This window comes from Pyrus communis, chromosome 12 (assembly GCF_963583255.1).
Source record: "Pyrus communis chromosome 12, drPyrComm1.1, whole genome shotgun sequence".
Classification (NCBI taxonomy): Eukaryota; Viridiplantae; Streptophyta; class Magnoliopsida; order Rosales; family Rosaceae; genus Pyrus; species Pyrus communis.
The window spans coordinates 6,288,661-6,304,023 of record NC_084814.1 but is presented as its reverse complement, the minus strand read 5'-3'; the positions used below and the strand labels follow the sequence as shown (position 1 = coordinate 6,304,023).

At 35.7% G+C, this 15,363-nt stretch overlaps 1 protein-coding gene across 1 annotated transcript; it reads left to right on the top strand.

Annotated features, from left to right (window-relative positions):
• The first annotated feature begins 6,208 nt into the window (after positions 1-6,208).
• On the top strand, positions 6,209-13,142 carry LOC137710488 (chaperone protein dnaJ 13). Its single transcript, XM_068449524.1, has 13 exons — positions 6,209-6,515; positions 6,897-7,183; positions 7,592-7,789; positions 7,878-7,992; positions 8,417-8,503; positions 8,724-8,812; positions 9,092-9,176; positions 10,560-10,613; positions 10,967-11,047; positions 11,667-11,744; positions 12,034-12,264; positions 12,666-12,773; positions 12,860-13,142. The coding sequence occupies exons 1-13, from the start codon at positions 6,372-6,374 to the stop codon at positions 12,914-12,916; spliced, it is 1,614 nt and encodes a 537-aa protein (XP_068305625.1). The 5' UTR covers positions 6,209-6,371; the 3' UTR covers positions 12,917-13,142.
• The last annotated feature ends 2,221 nt before the right edge of the window (positions 13,143-15,363 follow it).

The window sequence follows — 15,363 nt, the reverse complement described above, 5'->3', positions numbered from 1 at the left end:
CGTGAAGTTCCTGTGAACTCCTTCCATGAAGTTCTATATTATTGTTCTATGGTTTAGCGTTATCTTGGTACCTACCTCCTGGGGGTATCATCAAAGTAAACTTTGATGGTGCATGGCCTAAAAAGGATGGTTCGATGGGACTTAGTGTGTGGCACGATATTCCAATGGTGTTATCGTGATTGGTATTACAAAGAAGGGTACTGCTAGTTCCCCCTTAGAATTTGACTCTGGAGACGGCTATCCACTATAATTACTCATCAGTCATCTTCAAGTCAGACTCTAAGGGGCTAATTTGCAACCTTAATGGAAATATTAAAAGCCAAAGATGGTCGATTACCTTATCCTTCTTCAAATTAGAAATTTTTGTCGATTCCGACTTCTCAAGTGAAGTTGGATTCCACATCAAGCAAACTCTGCAGCTGACTGGGTTGCATCACTTTGTAAAAAAGGAATGTGTCTGAAAGTCTGGATCACTAGACCCCCATCCTTTCTGGTTCAAATTCTTTTAATTGATGGCCTCCCTTCTTCATTCATCCCTTTTTTTTTTTTTTTTTTTTTTTTTGGTTGTGCTAGATGGCTATTTAGGGGTTGGACATAATATGCTCTTTTTGTCGAGTTACAACCTATTCTTGTTCCTCTAACTATTTTGGCCACTTTGCTTTTTGCCTATACTGTATGTTTCTCGCTGGGGTTTCCCCTCTGTTTTAATGAAACTCTTCTTCAACCAAAAGAAAGAAAGGCAATTTCAAGTGATTTTCATGTCATCTCAATTAATGTGCTCAAATGTTTTATGATTAATATTTTATGACAATGAGCTCAAATGTGTTATTTATTTTAAATTAAATCAAAATGACCCAATTAATAAAACTAATAATAATAATTTTGAAAATAATACCGACACTTTTTTGTCCTCTATGTGCTCCTATGTAATAAAGGAAATTGTGTGAAAGACTAAAATACGTTTGTCAAAATCAGCTCCCATAAGTTTTAGCCTTCACATCCCAACTATTGCCTTTTGCTTGGAAAAATGGTATAAAATCAAGTGATGTGAGAGATAAAAAGAGGAGAATATAGGTGATTTCCAGTCGGATCGAAAACAAGCATTTTAGTGCATCTAAATTGGATTTATCAGAATTTATCAAAAAATTTCAGAATCAATTTTGTCTTGAAATTTTTGAAAAATAATTCGAACCTCATACATTTTACAAGACTTTAAAAATTTTCGAACTTTTATGTATCCACCATTTATATGTTTTCTGAATTTTTGTGATTTTGTAGGCCGTTATAAAATAATATGTATGATTATACTCTTCATTTTTAAATATATAATAGTATGATTATACTCTTCACAGCAGATCACTAGATGACGAGAGTGAGTGAAAGTAGTAGAGAGCATGAATAAGATCCATACACAGGATAGAATGAGGGTGGACACATGAAGGGATAAAACGACGTCATTTTAAGTGAGTTTTAAATTCGGTGCAGTACGGTTCAGTTTCTGAACCCCAAAACTCAAAACCGAACCATCCAACTTCGGTTCGATTTGATTTCGCTTTGCTTTTATTTGGTTCGATTTTTTCAACTTCGGTTTGGTTTTCGATTCGGTTTTTTCGATTTCGGTTTGGTTTTCGATTTGGTTTTTTCAATTTTGGTTTGGTTTTCAATTTTCAGATTTTCAAACCCACTCCTACTAATGATTTCCACATCATTTTTTCCCAACCAACCCTTATTTATTTATTATTTTTTTAACAAACGATAGTATCTATATTAAAATGGATAGGAGAGTGTGCTAAACCTCACACTAGGGCAGCCATAATAATGTGGTTCAACTTCGCATTTGGCAAGAATCGGATTTAAGCCCTCTCAGTTACAAATGAAAAAAAATACCACTACATCATAGTACTAAATAGCAACCCTTATTTATTTTTAACATTTTGATCGAATAAAAAATATCAAGAAACACCTTTAAACATGAGGGTGTTGAGAAATAGTATATAATGGAAGATCTTGTGACACAAGGCAAAGTAGAGAACAGAATTTAACAAGCTAGTTTAAAGCATCTTAACTTAATTAACAGATTAGATCAACATTTCCATGTATAGTCCATCAGGATCCTCTCCAGATCCTTTTGGTGAGGATCTTGAGAATTCGTGAATTGTGTCCATTCATCGTATGGTCAAATTTTGTCAAACATTGTTTATGTTTATTTTTAAATAAAAATATTTAAAATAATTTATAATCGCAAGATGTACTGTGAACGAACACGATTCATAAAATTCTCAAAATTCTTACAAACAAGATACGGACACGATTCATCCCGGAATTCTTACATAGAAGATCCGACGAGTATCCGAACTCATGTATACTTTGGTAACAAACCAAGAGTAAAATAGAAGTACTAAAGTTGGCAAAAATACAAAATAAAAAATAAAAGTACTAAAAACCAGTTACCGAATCCCAATAAAAAAAAGCAGAGGCGCGCGCACATACATACATACATATTTGTACATACATATATCCATATATATATATATATAATTGTTATTAATCTTCTAAAAATCTCATTCTACACTCCTCACAAATATATATATTTTTTCTAATTATAAAAAGTTTAAAGTGCCAAATGAAATTTTTTAAGTGCTAATAATCATTCCTTTTATATATATTACTCCATAGATTCTCACCCAAATTGGCAAAATGAAGCTCATCAAAGTGCAACCATGGTGAGGGCATGAATGCTCTGCTCATCCAATTCCAAGGCCTCTGATTGTCTTTCTTGGGTCACAGTCCGTTGCAGCAGCCTCAGAGTTCGTTGCAGCCTAGTAGCTGGCTGCCGATGATGATGATTTGCATCGTCATCCAAATCAACGGCTGCAATCTGATTGAGCTGGAAAAAGAAGAGCCTCCATGCATGGATGATTTCGGAGTAGGTCTGATGAACAAGCCTGAAGCTGAAAGAGAGTTTGAGGACAAACGGCCAGATCAACCCAGTCAGCACAGCGCTGCTGTGGGAGGTGGACATGGTGACGACTTTGAGTTTGATGAGTGCTACAACTGCCATGTGAAAACCATATGACGGGTGTACATATATATATATATATATATATATATATATAGATATATATGTGGAGAGAGAGAGAGAGAGAGAGAGAGAGCGCTTAAGAGCAAGCTGAGTGAATGAGATGAGAGTGAAGAGGTTGACAAATAGTTGGGTTGATGTCGGCAGGTAAAAGAAAGTGGAAGGGAACAAGAGTAATACTTGACTTTATCAGCAGCATACATGTGTCACATTCCTAAGCTTTCAATTTTCTCTGCTGACCCGGGCACGATATTATATGGATGAGAGCAACTCCAACGTGGGAGTCTCCCTCAGGCTATTCATTATTCAATCCATTTAGTGAACAGTAATTGCTTTTTGTATTTTCATCGTTGCATTTGAATAGTCCTGGCAATAGGTAATAAAATAATAATATTTTTTTATTTAAAAAATAATAGTATTTTTTTCACAAAACTTGTCTTCATCGTGGACGAAGAAGCTTCCATGGAAGAGATTGAGAGCTCTGCCGAGCTCCCATATGAGGAGGAGGGAGATGGAGAAGAGCAAGGTTAAATTGAATCTGACGCCGACGGAGAACCAAGCCCTGAGAATCCGATAATGGGTCTTGCCGAAATGGAAGAGGGGTTGGTTGAAAACCCAGAATTTGAAGTTGCAGTAGCAGCAAGAGACGGTGGTCGCGGGAGGAGGAAGAGGCGGAGATCCGTTCTCGTCACCGGCACAGTTGGTTTCATTGGAACCCACGTCTCTGTGGCCCTCAAAAAGCTTGGAAACGTTGTCCTGACATCAGCCCATGTCAGATTGCCTTCGGGCGCTCGAGCCAGCACGAATCAACGGGCTTGGCGCTTGAGCCTACTCGGGCTCCCTCGCTAGCCAACGCTGGACTTCCTCCCTCGGGCAATCTAGCCCTGTTCTGGAGCCTGTCCCTTGAGCAGGAGCTCCCGTTGGAACTGCTCTGATGGTAAATTTGTATACACGCACTTTATGTACTCTGACTCTTGCTAATTTAGTTAAATCTACATAGAGAATTTCCGTACACATATATGTAGAAAAGTTAAAAAAAAAAGTTTTTACTCAACATGTCAAACTGTGATTTATGTACAAATAAATTATTTTAAATAGTACCTCATGACACTCTTGAATTTAATTAGGATGAATTAATTTATTTGATGGTCCTGGCTAAGAGCTAGTAAAAACGTGCTTCTGGCATTAATAAAAATAAGGCATGTTGTAGGGTTAATCTATTTTTATTTTAAGTAAAGGCGTGTGACAACGGCATTGTCCTACCATCCACGGAACCCAACTCGAGCGCTATCTAGGGCTCGAGATGACCTCTTTTGCTTACGATCCTAAGATTTAAAACATTTATAGTTTTATTAACCGTAGTATGATTCGGCTGATGAATATTCCAACCAATCCTGAAAACGTCTAAGAGGCCATGTTCCCTTCCTCGTCCAACCCGTTACTACTATTATCAATGGACGATCCTAGCATTGCGCTATCCTACATTTCTTTATATTTTGAAGTGTAGGTTGCTCTCTTATGTGCATGGTAATGCAGTATTGAACTAGCACATCACGTCACAATAAACTCATTTCATAAAAATTGCACTCCTGTCCTCAGCAACAAATTTTCACACGTGTGTTAGCATACATCCAAAGCCACTACGCATGCAGGATGGCAACCGAACTGAGGGCCCTATACATATTGGTATGGGTAACGAATTTTCCAGGAAGTTTCTCTCCCCGTGATCATGGCCTCATGATGTGTTGGAGATGTTGTGATCAATTCTTGGGTCAGCAATGCAGAAATTGAAATGTTTGCGAGCCTTTCAATTATTTTCTTTTGTCACAATACTCATAACATGTTGGATATATTATATATGTTTTCACAAATGCAGATCTCAGTCTTATACAAAAATAAGACGAAGAATTAGTCATCTTATTCTTATGTTAAAAGGTTTAAGCTTTAGATGTTTGACTGCAGTGGCAATGAAGAGTAGCACTTATCAAATTAGTAAGAACATACCACCTTAAATTCATCACTAAATACAAATTCTTGAGCATTTAGTGTGTGTGTGTGCGCTCGTGTAACATGGATGCTAACTACGCCGACAATTCGACTTCTAAGGCCATCTTCAACAAAGAGTTATTGGTCACTTACATCCTACTCAACAACGTTTTTTTGTGGAACCCTTGTGGGCTTCTTATATCTTTATTCTTTATCAAAATACAACAAACTGTTAGTATATAACTCTAAATTGTTAGAGATAAAAAAATTTATAACCAAGACTGCACATTAATATAAGTTTTGACAAAATTTTAACGAAATGATCGTATTAATTTGCAGTAACCGTATTCATAGACGAAATTGATTGATTTTCTAACTGAGAGACCATTTTAAAGAGATGAGTCAATTTCAGATATTTCGGATTTGGCTAGAATACTTACATATATTTAGACATATATTCACATGAATGATATGTAACTATCAGATGGTGATTGCAATAAATAAATGTAAGTATTTTAGCCAGTTCCATTATTTATGATAAAAACTGAAAATAATACTTTGAAGGACTAAAACATAATCCTCCGCACTTCTAATCTTCCATTGTTGAAGATAGCCATAGGCCTAATAGATTGGATAGAGCCTAGAGGTAACCCCAACCCATACACGTGAGACAAAGCTATCTCTATTTGAGAGTATAGAAGTGGTACAAATATCATATAAAATGTGGGGTCTCTCGTACATCCGAACTTTTCGGCCCTGCTTAGTAAGCAGGATGTGATGAGTTATTTGCAATTAAATTGAATTTATAACCCAATCAATATTTGGTGAATAAAATTATAATATGGATTGGATCGGTTACAAATCTGAAATAAGGGAAAATATGATGAATTATGTAACCCAACCGCACACATAAGTTATGTAAATCATCCACACCAATCCAATCTCATTCATAAGGCGCAATCACATCACCCGCCAAATGGGCCCCTTGGTATTTTGTCAATGTTGGCCTTCCCATAGGTTTTAGCCCAATGGGCTTTCATGGGTTTTGAACATCCCAACCCGGCCCATAAATATTGGTGAAAGAGAGAGAAGAAGTTAAAATTGGGTGCACGTCAAGGATATCGAAAAAACAGCGTCATTGTGTGGTACGGTGTACCCCACGCCCCGTCTGTCAAATGTCAATGGTAGAAACCCCTAAACCCCTAAATGCAACTGCCACGGTCGTCCTCTGAAGTAACCTTCCGAACCCAAAAAATTGCCACTCTCTGCAAAACCCTAGAGCCAAAAGTACAGAGAAAGTAGAGAGATGATGGAAGAGGAAGAAGGACCGCCCAACAGAGAACTGTACGCGCTGCTTCACATCTCACCGGAAGCCTCCGATGAGGAAATCAGAAAAGCTTACAGGCAGTGGGCCCAAGTCTATCACCCTGATAAATACCAAGCTCCTCATGTAAATTTATTTAATTTTTTAAATTTGGTTTGTAAATACTAAAGTTTGAATCTTTTGCTTATTGGATTGATACCCAATTGCTAATTTATGTTTGATTTGTCTTTGGCGGTGTCGATTTAGTTATTGAAATGCTGCGTTGATGTTTGATTGTAATGTTTGGTGTTCGTTGCTTAAGGTTGAAATCTAATGAGATGTTTCTGTTATAATCTTTTAATGCAATCAAACCGAAAGTGTTAAAGTTTTGAAGTTCATTCAACTGTCTTAGAATTAGCAACCCTAAATGTTAGACTTGTTTGTACGTCTTCAACAATGTTGGCAGTCGAATTTAGTTTCGTGGAAAGTGGTAACTGATTAGTGATGTCGTTGAATGTTTGTTTTCAGATGAAAGAGACCGCTACAGAAAACTTTCAGCGGATATGCCAAGCGTATGAGATATTGTCAGATGAGAATAAAAGGAAGATATATGACATTTATGGGATGGAAGGGTTGACTTCTGGTTTGGAACTTGGGACAAAACTGAATAAAGCAGAAGAGTTAAAGGAAGAACTGGAGAGGTTGCGGAAAATGAAGGAACAAGAGAAGGTCGCAGCACATTTCCGACCTTCTGGTACAATATTGGCTAATATGTCTTTGCCACACTTTTTACATGGACATGGCATTATGAGAGGGTACGGCTCAGTTCCAGTCTCTTTATTATCTTTTTCTCCCTTCATTCAATCGATCATCTTGAATATAATCATTTCTTTCGCTAGTAAGCCTTTTGATGCCCATGGAAAAATTTTAATTTTAATTTGAGTGTCATTTTATTATGTAGTTGAAATTTGAGTGTCTGCCTGTTACTTCTAGTTGCATTTTGTACATCTCGACCATTTTTTGTAGGCTTGCAATTTTTCCCCTCATCTTATTAAAATATCACTGTCTTTCCCACACGGTTACGTTCTTAGAACCCTATCAAAATCACATTGATCCTTGATATCTTAAAGGCATGATGTTCAATATAGTTGTATGCTTTGGTTTTTCTGCATCATAGTGTCTATTGTTTTCTCGGAAACTGATTTCTTATAAATAAACGTCAGGATGGCTATGACAAGTTCAGTTCAGTCTCAGTTATCAAAGCACAACACCCTTTCAATTGGTGGAAATTTGGCAGTTAATGGGAATGCTGGCGGTGGAGCCGCTACAGTTGTATTTGGACATCAGATGTCTTCCGTTTCTTCTATAGAGTTCATAGGTTCAGCTGGGTTACGGTCACTTATTGGGGTGCAGACAACTCGGTAAGCTTATTTTGCTCGAGTCACTTTGAATTTTCTTTTCAGCACATTGTGGTTCCTCTTTATAATCTTCATTGTCTCTTTTTTCCAGTAACTTATCTTCGCATTTAACTGCCACATCTGGACTTTCACTTTCTTTGAAAGATGGTTCATTGAATCTCACCAACAGTTGGACACGACAACTATCTGAAACTGCAAGTGGAAATGTATGTGCATTTCTTGTTCTAGTTGACTCATTTGATTTATTTTATCTTTTCGGGTACTGTTGTGCTTTTTATTGTATTTGGTAACATCACCAATAACATGTCATGCATGACTAATTAGAGAAATGTTGGAATATGCTTGAAGTCATGAATGCGTTGGATACATTACTATCACTATGTTTGTAATGTAATTTATTCTATCAGTAGGGACGTGTTTTTTTTATTTTTTAAGGAAAAGATGAAGAAAGGTCAAATAAGTTATGAACCCTGATAGAAGTAAAAATATAAATTGATCTAGGTAAAATGTCACTTATTAAGGAGAATAAAAAAAGAGTAAATATCTAATTTTGTATTGACTTATTTGTGAATGGCTAATATTGTTATTTTTTCATTGGCTCCGGGGGGGGTTTCACCTTCTCCTTGACAGATACACCTCTCTTTAGGCTCAGAATCAGCCGTGTCAGTAGGTTGGCGAAAGAAACAAGAGAAATTGTCTGCTGCTGGAGAGCTCAAGGTACAGCATGTTATTACCCCTATTAGTTGTAGAACGGTCTACAAGTTCACGATTATAATGCACTCCAACCTGTCGTCTTCTAAATTTTACATTCAGCATTCTTTTAGTTTTTATGAATTCAATTGCTTGATATACATTACATCGTTCATCTCACTTGGTGACTTAGTAAAGCATAATTTACTCTCCTTTATTTCACTTAATTTATTTTCAATTTCGACAGTGTGGTATAGATTCTTTTGAGGCATCAGCTCATTACAATCATCGCTTTTCATCAAAGTCTCATGGCCGTATTTCAGGAAAAATTGGAAGGTATGCTTGTTGGTTGATGATATATTATCAGTTAATGCTATGGTGACTTATCCTCTATAGTATTTGTTTCATACTCAATTTCATTCCACTTTTCATTAAAAAAAGGTTTACATTCCATAATACCAATTTTTCGTATATGGTGCCTCCTTTTGTACTCAACTAAGATACGTGGATTAATATATAAGCAGGATATTGTAGTCAACCAAATGTCGACACTAATTTAGGTAAATATAAGTGTTCATGTTATGCGTTTTCTGATTTTAGACATTATTGATGCAGCACTGCCCTTGAGATTGAAATTGGTGGTGGGAGAAAATTATCCCAGTTCAGCACTGTCCGTATGTTGTATTCAATAGGAATTCAGGTGATTCAGACAAAAATCTATATATTTTTCAGAAGCTTTAGGCTGCATTTATTTCATGAAATATATTTTCCAGATACCATTTTCTTCATTGGATTTGTTTTCTTTTTGTTGTATTTCTTAATTTTCCAAATATTTTTGGTGCTATTTGAGTTTTATCGGTATAGTTTATAGAGGAAATAACGAGTACAACCAACTTGAATTGATATCTTGAGTTTTTAAAGACCTTTCCTCTTATTCTTATAAAAAGATATAGAAAATTTAGGTAGGTTAATACTGCTAGAAGTTTCCATCCATCATTTAGGATAAAATTAAATATTCCTGGACTTACAGAAAATATATCTTCCAGGATTTTTGCAATGTTTAGTAAAACATACAACCTGGAAATGGTGCTCAATGATTAGGATTGGTCAGTTAATTGAATATTGTCGTACTGGGGTAACAGCACAGATCTATCATGTTCAGAATGTCGAACCTGAAATCAACCAAATCAGGAGGAGAAACTGATCCAATTCAAGCTAAAGAATACGGGATTAGAGAAACTGATTGAACTCAAGCCAAAGAATATGGATTTGGAGAGTGAGGTTGATTGGTTTTAATAATAAATGGTTGACATTTCAAAGGCATCAAAGCATAATTGAACAAGGGATCTTTTGCAAATTAATAACGATAAAAGTACAACAAAGAAGTAGGAAGTAGTTGAAGGAAATGTAAATGTCAGCTAGGGAAAAGATGTTTGGGCAGTCGGTGAAGAAAGTAAAGGTATGTTGATGGTTTAATAATTGTGCACAGATATAAAGATTGATAGTCCAAATTTGGATAGTCAAACTATCAAACAAGAGAGGGGTACATGCATCAAAGAACAAGTTTGAAATTTCAATGAATTGACAAGGGAAGCAAGAATTAGGGGAAAAGAAAACATAGTACCAAAAAATTAGACAATTGACACGCGCTTGGTTCATTTGGTTTTGACACATTTTAAAAACCTTTGAACTGCATACCTATCAGAGACCTATGTTTATACATCTGGAACCAAGTTTGCGTCTTATAGTTGTAGGGATCATATTGAACAGGCCGGTTTGGTCAGGTTCTTGGTTCATCTGTTCTATTTTATTTTATTCTTTTCAACAGCCTCATCAAGAAATTGATCTTTCTGGGTTTGATATTTGATTCTTCCTCAAAGTTTCTGGTGAAACAATTAGTGGATGATTATAAAATTACATCAGTTCCATATTCCCTCCTTAAAGTGCTTTGAAAAGATTAAATTTTGTTTAATAATGGCCTAATGTTTAGAGTTCATATAAATACAGTAATTTTTTCTTTTACACAGTATTTCAGTTAGTTCATGTTTAAACTGTGATTGATATCTCGTACACTTCCTTGCAGGGTATCTTTTGGAAATTTGAGTTGCATCGCGGGGGTCAAAAGTTAATTATCCCTGTAAGCTTTATCTTATTATTTCACTCTTTATGTATTTTAGTGTGGGTGCAAATTTTATCTGTATTTGACCTTTACTCAGAAGTTTTCTATGTGTTTCTATGCCATTTCATTCTTTCACTTGCGGATTAGAAATACTTCATGTGTAGTGTTTAAAGAGCCATTGAGTGTGCAAAATACAAAACGGAGGTTACATGTTGCTATCTGTTTATGTGTTTCTGGAATGTTTTCTTGTCATGTATGCATGGCTCTCTTAATATCATTTTGGAATAAAGTAAATTCAACTCTATTTTTCGATATCACCAAGGTTTAGGCATTACAAGGTTTTGATCTGTTGCTGATGGCTTTACATGCAGGTTTTGCTGTCGAGGCATTTGGATCCTGTGTTTGCAACTGGAGCATTTCTAATTCCAACATCAGTGTACTTCGTACTCAAGGTTATTACATATTTTCTTTAATTTTAGCTAATCTGTTTTGAATATGTTCTTCTTTACCTTATGCTGGCAAAGCCTAAGTTTTTTACTGCCAGGATTTGTTCATTATTTCTTTTAAACATTCTTTATTAAATCGGGCTTTTTAAAGTCATATATTAGTTGAAAACTGTGTTCAGTTTGAAATATCAAACTGTATATCAGGAAAAGGTTTCTTGCTCTTGTTCTGTTCATAACTCGTTAGATTGTGAATTATACTTAGACCCATGAGCATACATTATATGAACGAGTTTTATATTTGGTCTTGTCCTTGCAACTTGAAATTAATTATGTAAATCTGAGGGCAAGATTCGCTGTAGATCCATCTGGTGGCAAAATATTAGATTTTTGTCCTCCTCCCTTTATTTATTATTTAATGATCATTGATATAGTGTTTTCATTTCTGTGATTTAGCCGCTAAGGTTTGTTACATTATTAGTTGCTTTTATTATGCTGAGTTCCGTTTCAAAAACTTTTCATTTTGTGTAGTGTGAAAAACTTGGTATTTGATGGATTGAGACTTGGAAGTTCTAATTTTGATCTTAATGTTGTCTGTTGATTCTGTGCCCTTTTTGTACGCTTGCAGAGATTCATTTTGAAACCTTACTACCTTAAGAGGGAAAAGAAGAAGGCGTTAGAGAATATGGAGAAAACTTCTGCACAGGTATGATTATCCATAAGTGCGAAATAGCATTATTAGAGCATTAAGTTTTGGTCTCTGTTGTCATGTTGGGTGAGATGCTGAAAGATACCTGTTGCACCTGGTTTTCAGTTGGATGCTTAAGTGTACATAATGCAGGCTTCAGAGTTCTGTGTTTTACAATTTATTTCCCCGAATTAATACACTGCAGTCTTTACACCTGATATCTGTCTCTTTTTTTATTTCCTTATGTTTAACATTTTACATTTTTCATTGTGGAATTTGAAAGAATTTCTAAACCCTGTGTCTGCAGGTTCGAGAGGCAAGAGCAGCAGCAGACAAAGCTCAGAAGTTACTACAGAATGTAGCAACGAGAAAACAAAATAGGCAGCAAGAAATAGGGGGCCTGGTAATTTCAAATGCATTGTATGGGAATCTCAAAGCTTTGAAGAAAAGCGATGCACCAGTAGAATCAAATGATTCACAGGTCATTGATGTTAAACTGCCTCTAAATTTCCTTGTCAGCGACTCTGGAGAACTGAAGGTTGGTTCTTTAACAAATTTGTTTCTGCTTTTATTATCTTTCGATAATCTTAAGTTTTAAGTGCTCATGAGATCATCCTGGGAATGTAGCTTGATTGTACAGTTCCGAAAATGCATATTATTATGTGTAGTGATTAGTGAAATCTAACTATGAAAATGAGTTTTACAAACCTTAAAGTGAGGGAACCTTAGTTTGGCAACTCTACTTTTCCTGTTGACCTAAGGGGAAGGGGAGGGTTATGTTCTAGCTCACGAAAACAACGGAAACTCATTCTTGAGCAGCCAAAGTGCGTCTGCTTGGCGTGCCATGTTTGCAGAGTCTATTGTAACCAGAATAAATCTGAACTATTAGAGCTGCAGTGGTTTCTATAACACTTGTGGTTGATCAATTTAATCTGGCAGCTTCATAAAGGCGTAAAGAAGTCTGGCATTATGGGATTCTGTGATCCCTGTCCTGGAGAACCTAAACAGTTGTACGTGGAATACACTTATGGTGGCGGTCGATATGAGGTATTACACTTCAGTTTGCTTTTGTTTTTCGGTCAGAATCCTGAAGTTTTGTTGCTGTAGGCTAAAATACGAAACTTTTGTACCAGGTTACGGTTGACGATTATGACGAGCTGCAAATACCCCAGGAAGAGCACAGAATTTGATTTTCATTTGACCATATTTAAATCTATATTTGCTTACCTTTAAGTCTCCCAATTTTGCATCTTCCTCCTTTCATATTCCCCCAACTCCCTCACAAATATTGTATTTAATTTAGAAACCTGCAAATAAGTTTGTTTCTGTGTGTACTAATAACCACATTTTTATGACATGGATTTTACTGGTCCCAAATACACTTTAGAAAAAAAAAAAAAAAAAAAAACCATTTGAAAGAATTGACAGAACTGTCGGAGGGTATTCAGAAGGTGTTATGCAATGGTCCTAATGTTTTGTTTTAGTAATTTGGAAGAGAAGCTTATTGGGAGTTCAAAGATCTCCTGGATGGGCCACTTAGTACTACGGTCTAATGATATTATTTTTCGCTTGAAAGTGAGAGGTTTTAGTTCTTATTATTGTCAAAAGGCGAATTTGAATCATATTATTGCTAGCCTATTGTGAGGCTTAGCTTATTCTCTCACGCTCTTAGTGATATTTTTTCTCCTTATTTGTTCGCGTTATGCATTGAGAAGTTGTCGCAACCTACTTTTGTGGCTTTTCGAAGAAAAGTGTGGAAGCCTGTGAAAACTTCTCAATTGGGTCCAAGTGTATCTCATTTATTTTGAGCGGATGATCTAATTTTGTTTTCTGAGGCTACTCCTAAGCAAGCTGGAATTATCAAACGGTGTATGGAAAGGTTATGTAATGCTGTGGAAGAGCAAACGGTTGTCCTAGGCTAGTCAGCCTACTCTTATTCAAGCTGTGACTTGTTCAATTCCTATCTATATGATGCAGACCTCCAAGCTTCCTGTAAGGACCTTGATAATCTTAAGAGGTATCTCTTTTTGGGGGGTGGGTGGGGAGGGAGATTGAGCGGCACCGTAAGGTTCATTTGTGTCAATGGAATGGCACCATGTTTGTAGGCTAAACAATAAAGGTGGTCTTGGTATTTTTAATGCCAAGTTTGGAAGACTACTTCTAGTTTGTTCTCGTATGGTGGGTGGTAGCCTGATGTGGGATGGAAATTCCTCATTAATGCTCAGAGAATGAGAAGAAATATGACCACGGATGCTTCATGCAGTTATTGTTCTTGGCCTGAGGAATCTGTTTTGCACCTTCTAAGGGATTGTGGCAGGGTTTAAGGTGTTTTATCAACTGTTTTGGTTTCCAATCAGGTGACTCACGCCTTTAGTCTTGATTTGTATGAGTGGTTGATGGCTAATTTAAGGTCTAAAGAGTAATGGAATGATATCACTGCTTGGTGTGATGTCTTTGCTTTTCTGTTGTGGATAATTGGAAATGGAGGAATAATCATATTTTTTGAGATAATTTTTAGCTCCCTATCTATCCTAAGACCATCTCCATGAGATAAAATTTAAAATATAAGCTTTAAAACCCCCCCAAACCATCTCCAACCCATGAGATAAAGCTTAAAATATAAGCTTTAAACACCCCCCCCCCCCCAAAACCATCTCCAACCATGGGCTAAAATAAGCTCTGGGGAGAAAATATATCTCTGGGCTAGATTCCTCCCAAGATTTAAGCATAGCTTAAATTATTTTTGGCCCACCAAACTATCATAGTTCAAACCTTTTTTTTTGTTTTTCTTTTTACTTATAATCTAACGGCTATGATCAAATGAGATCAAATCTAATAGTAAAAAATATATATATATTGACAGTCCAAAATTAAATAAAATCTAAAATTATTTAAGAAAATTATTTAAATCAAATTTAACTAAAACTTTATAAATGCATATGTATTTGTATGATTTTTAATTACTTATCGGAATTTAAATATTTTTAGACTAAAATTTTCATAAAAATAAATTAAGATAATCTACATAAATTTTATTTTCAAAAAAAGTTACCAAAAATAAAAAATTAGGCTAAAATCATTATTTAATCATCACACGCTAAAATTTTAAGCCACAAGGGTTGGAGGAGAAAAGCAGTTTCTGGCTTATAGCTTAAAATTTTCTGACTTCAATTTTTAAGCTTTATCCCCAAAGATTGGAGATGGTCTAAAAGGGCTATTCATTTGAATGTTGTGCAGTGGCGTAAGGCTTATCAAGTTGATAAGGTGCCTTAAATTGATGACATGTTTACACAAGGGCAATCGGAAAAAAAAAGGGAAATTCAATTCTGATTACGGAATACTCCGATGTTTACCAAGTATTTGGAATAAAAAAATTGGTGGGACCCACATAAATATTGAATCCAACTCCAAAGTTTGGAGGAATTGGATTCTCTACGATTTGGTGGGAATTGAATTCCGAGTTATTGGGAGAATCAAAATGGATATTTTCTCCTTGTTATACCCTTACTTATTTTTAAAATTCCAAGATTGTCCTTCACATTAACCCAACACCAAATTTTGTTCTCTCAACAAAAAGTAATAATAATAAAATAAAATAAAAAGAAATTGTTGGGGAACTTTTTAGGTTGAGTTGGAT

Excerpts from the sequence above, each read along its gene's own strand:
- LOC137710488 (XM_068449524.1), top strand. The coding sequence starts at position 6,372 with ATGATGGAAGAGGAAGAAGGACCGCCCAACAGAGAACTGTACGCGCTG. Across the intron at positions 6,516-6,896 it reads ATAAATACCAAGCTCCTCAT|ATGAAAGAGACCGCTACAGA; the intron begins GTAAATTTATTT and ends GTTTGTTTTCAG. Across the intron at positions 12,774-12,859 it reads ATGGTGGCGGTCGATATGAG|GTTACGGTTGACGATTATGA; the intron begins GTATTACACTTC and ends CTTTTGTACCAG.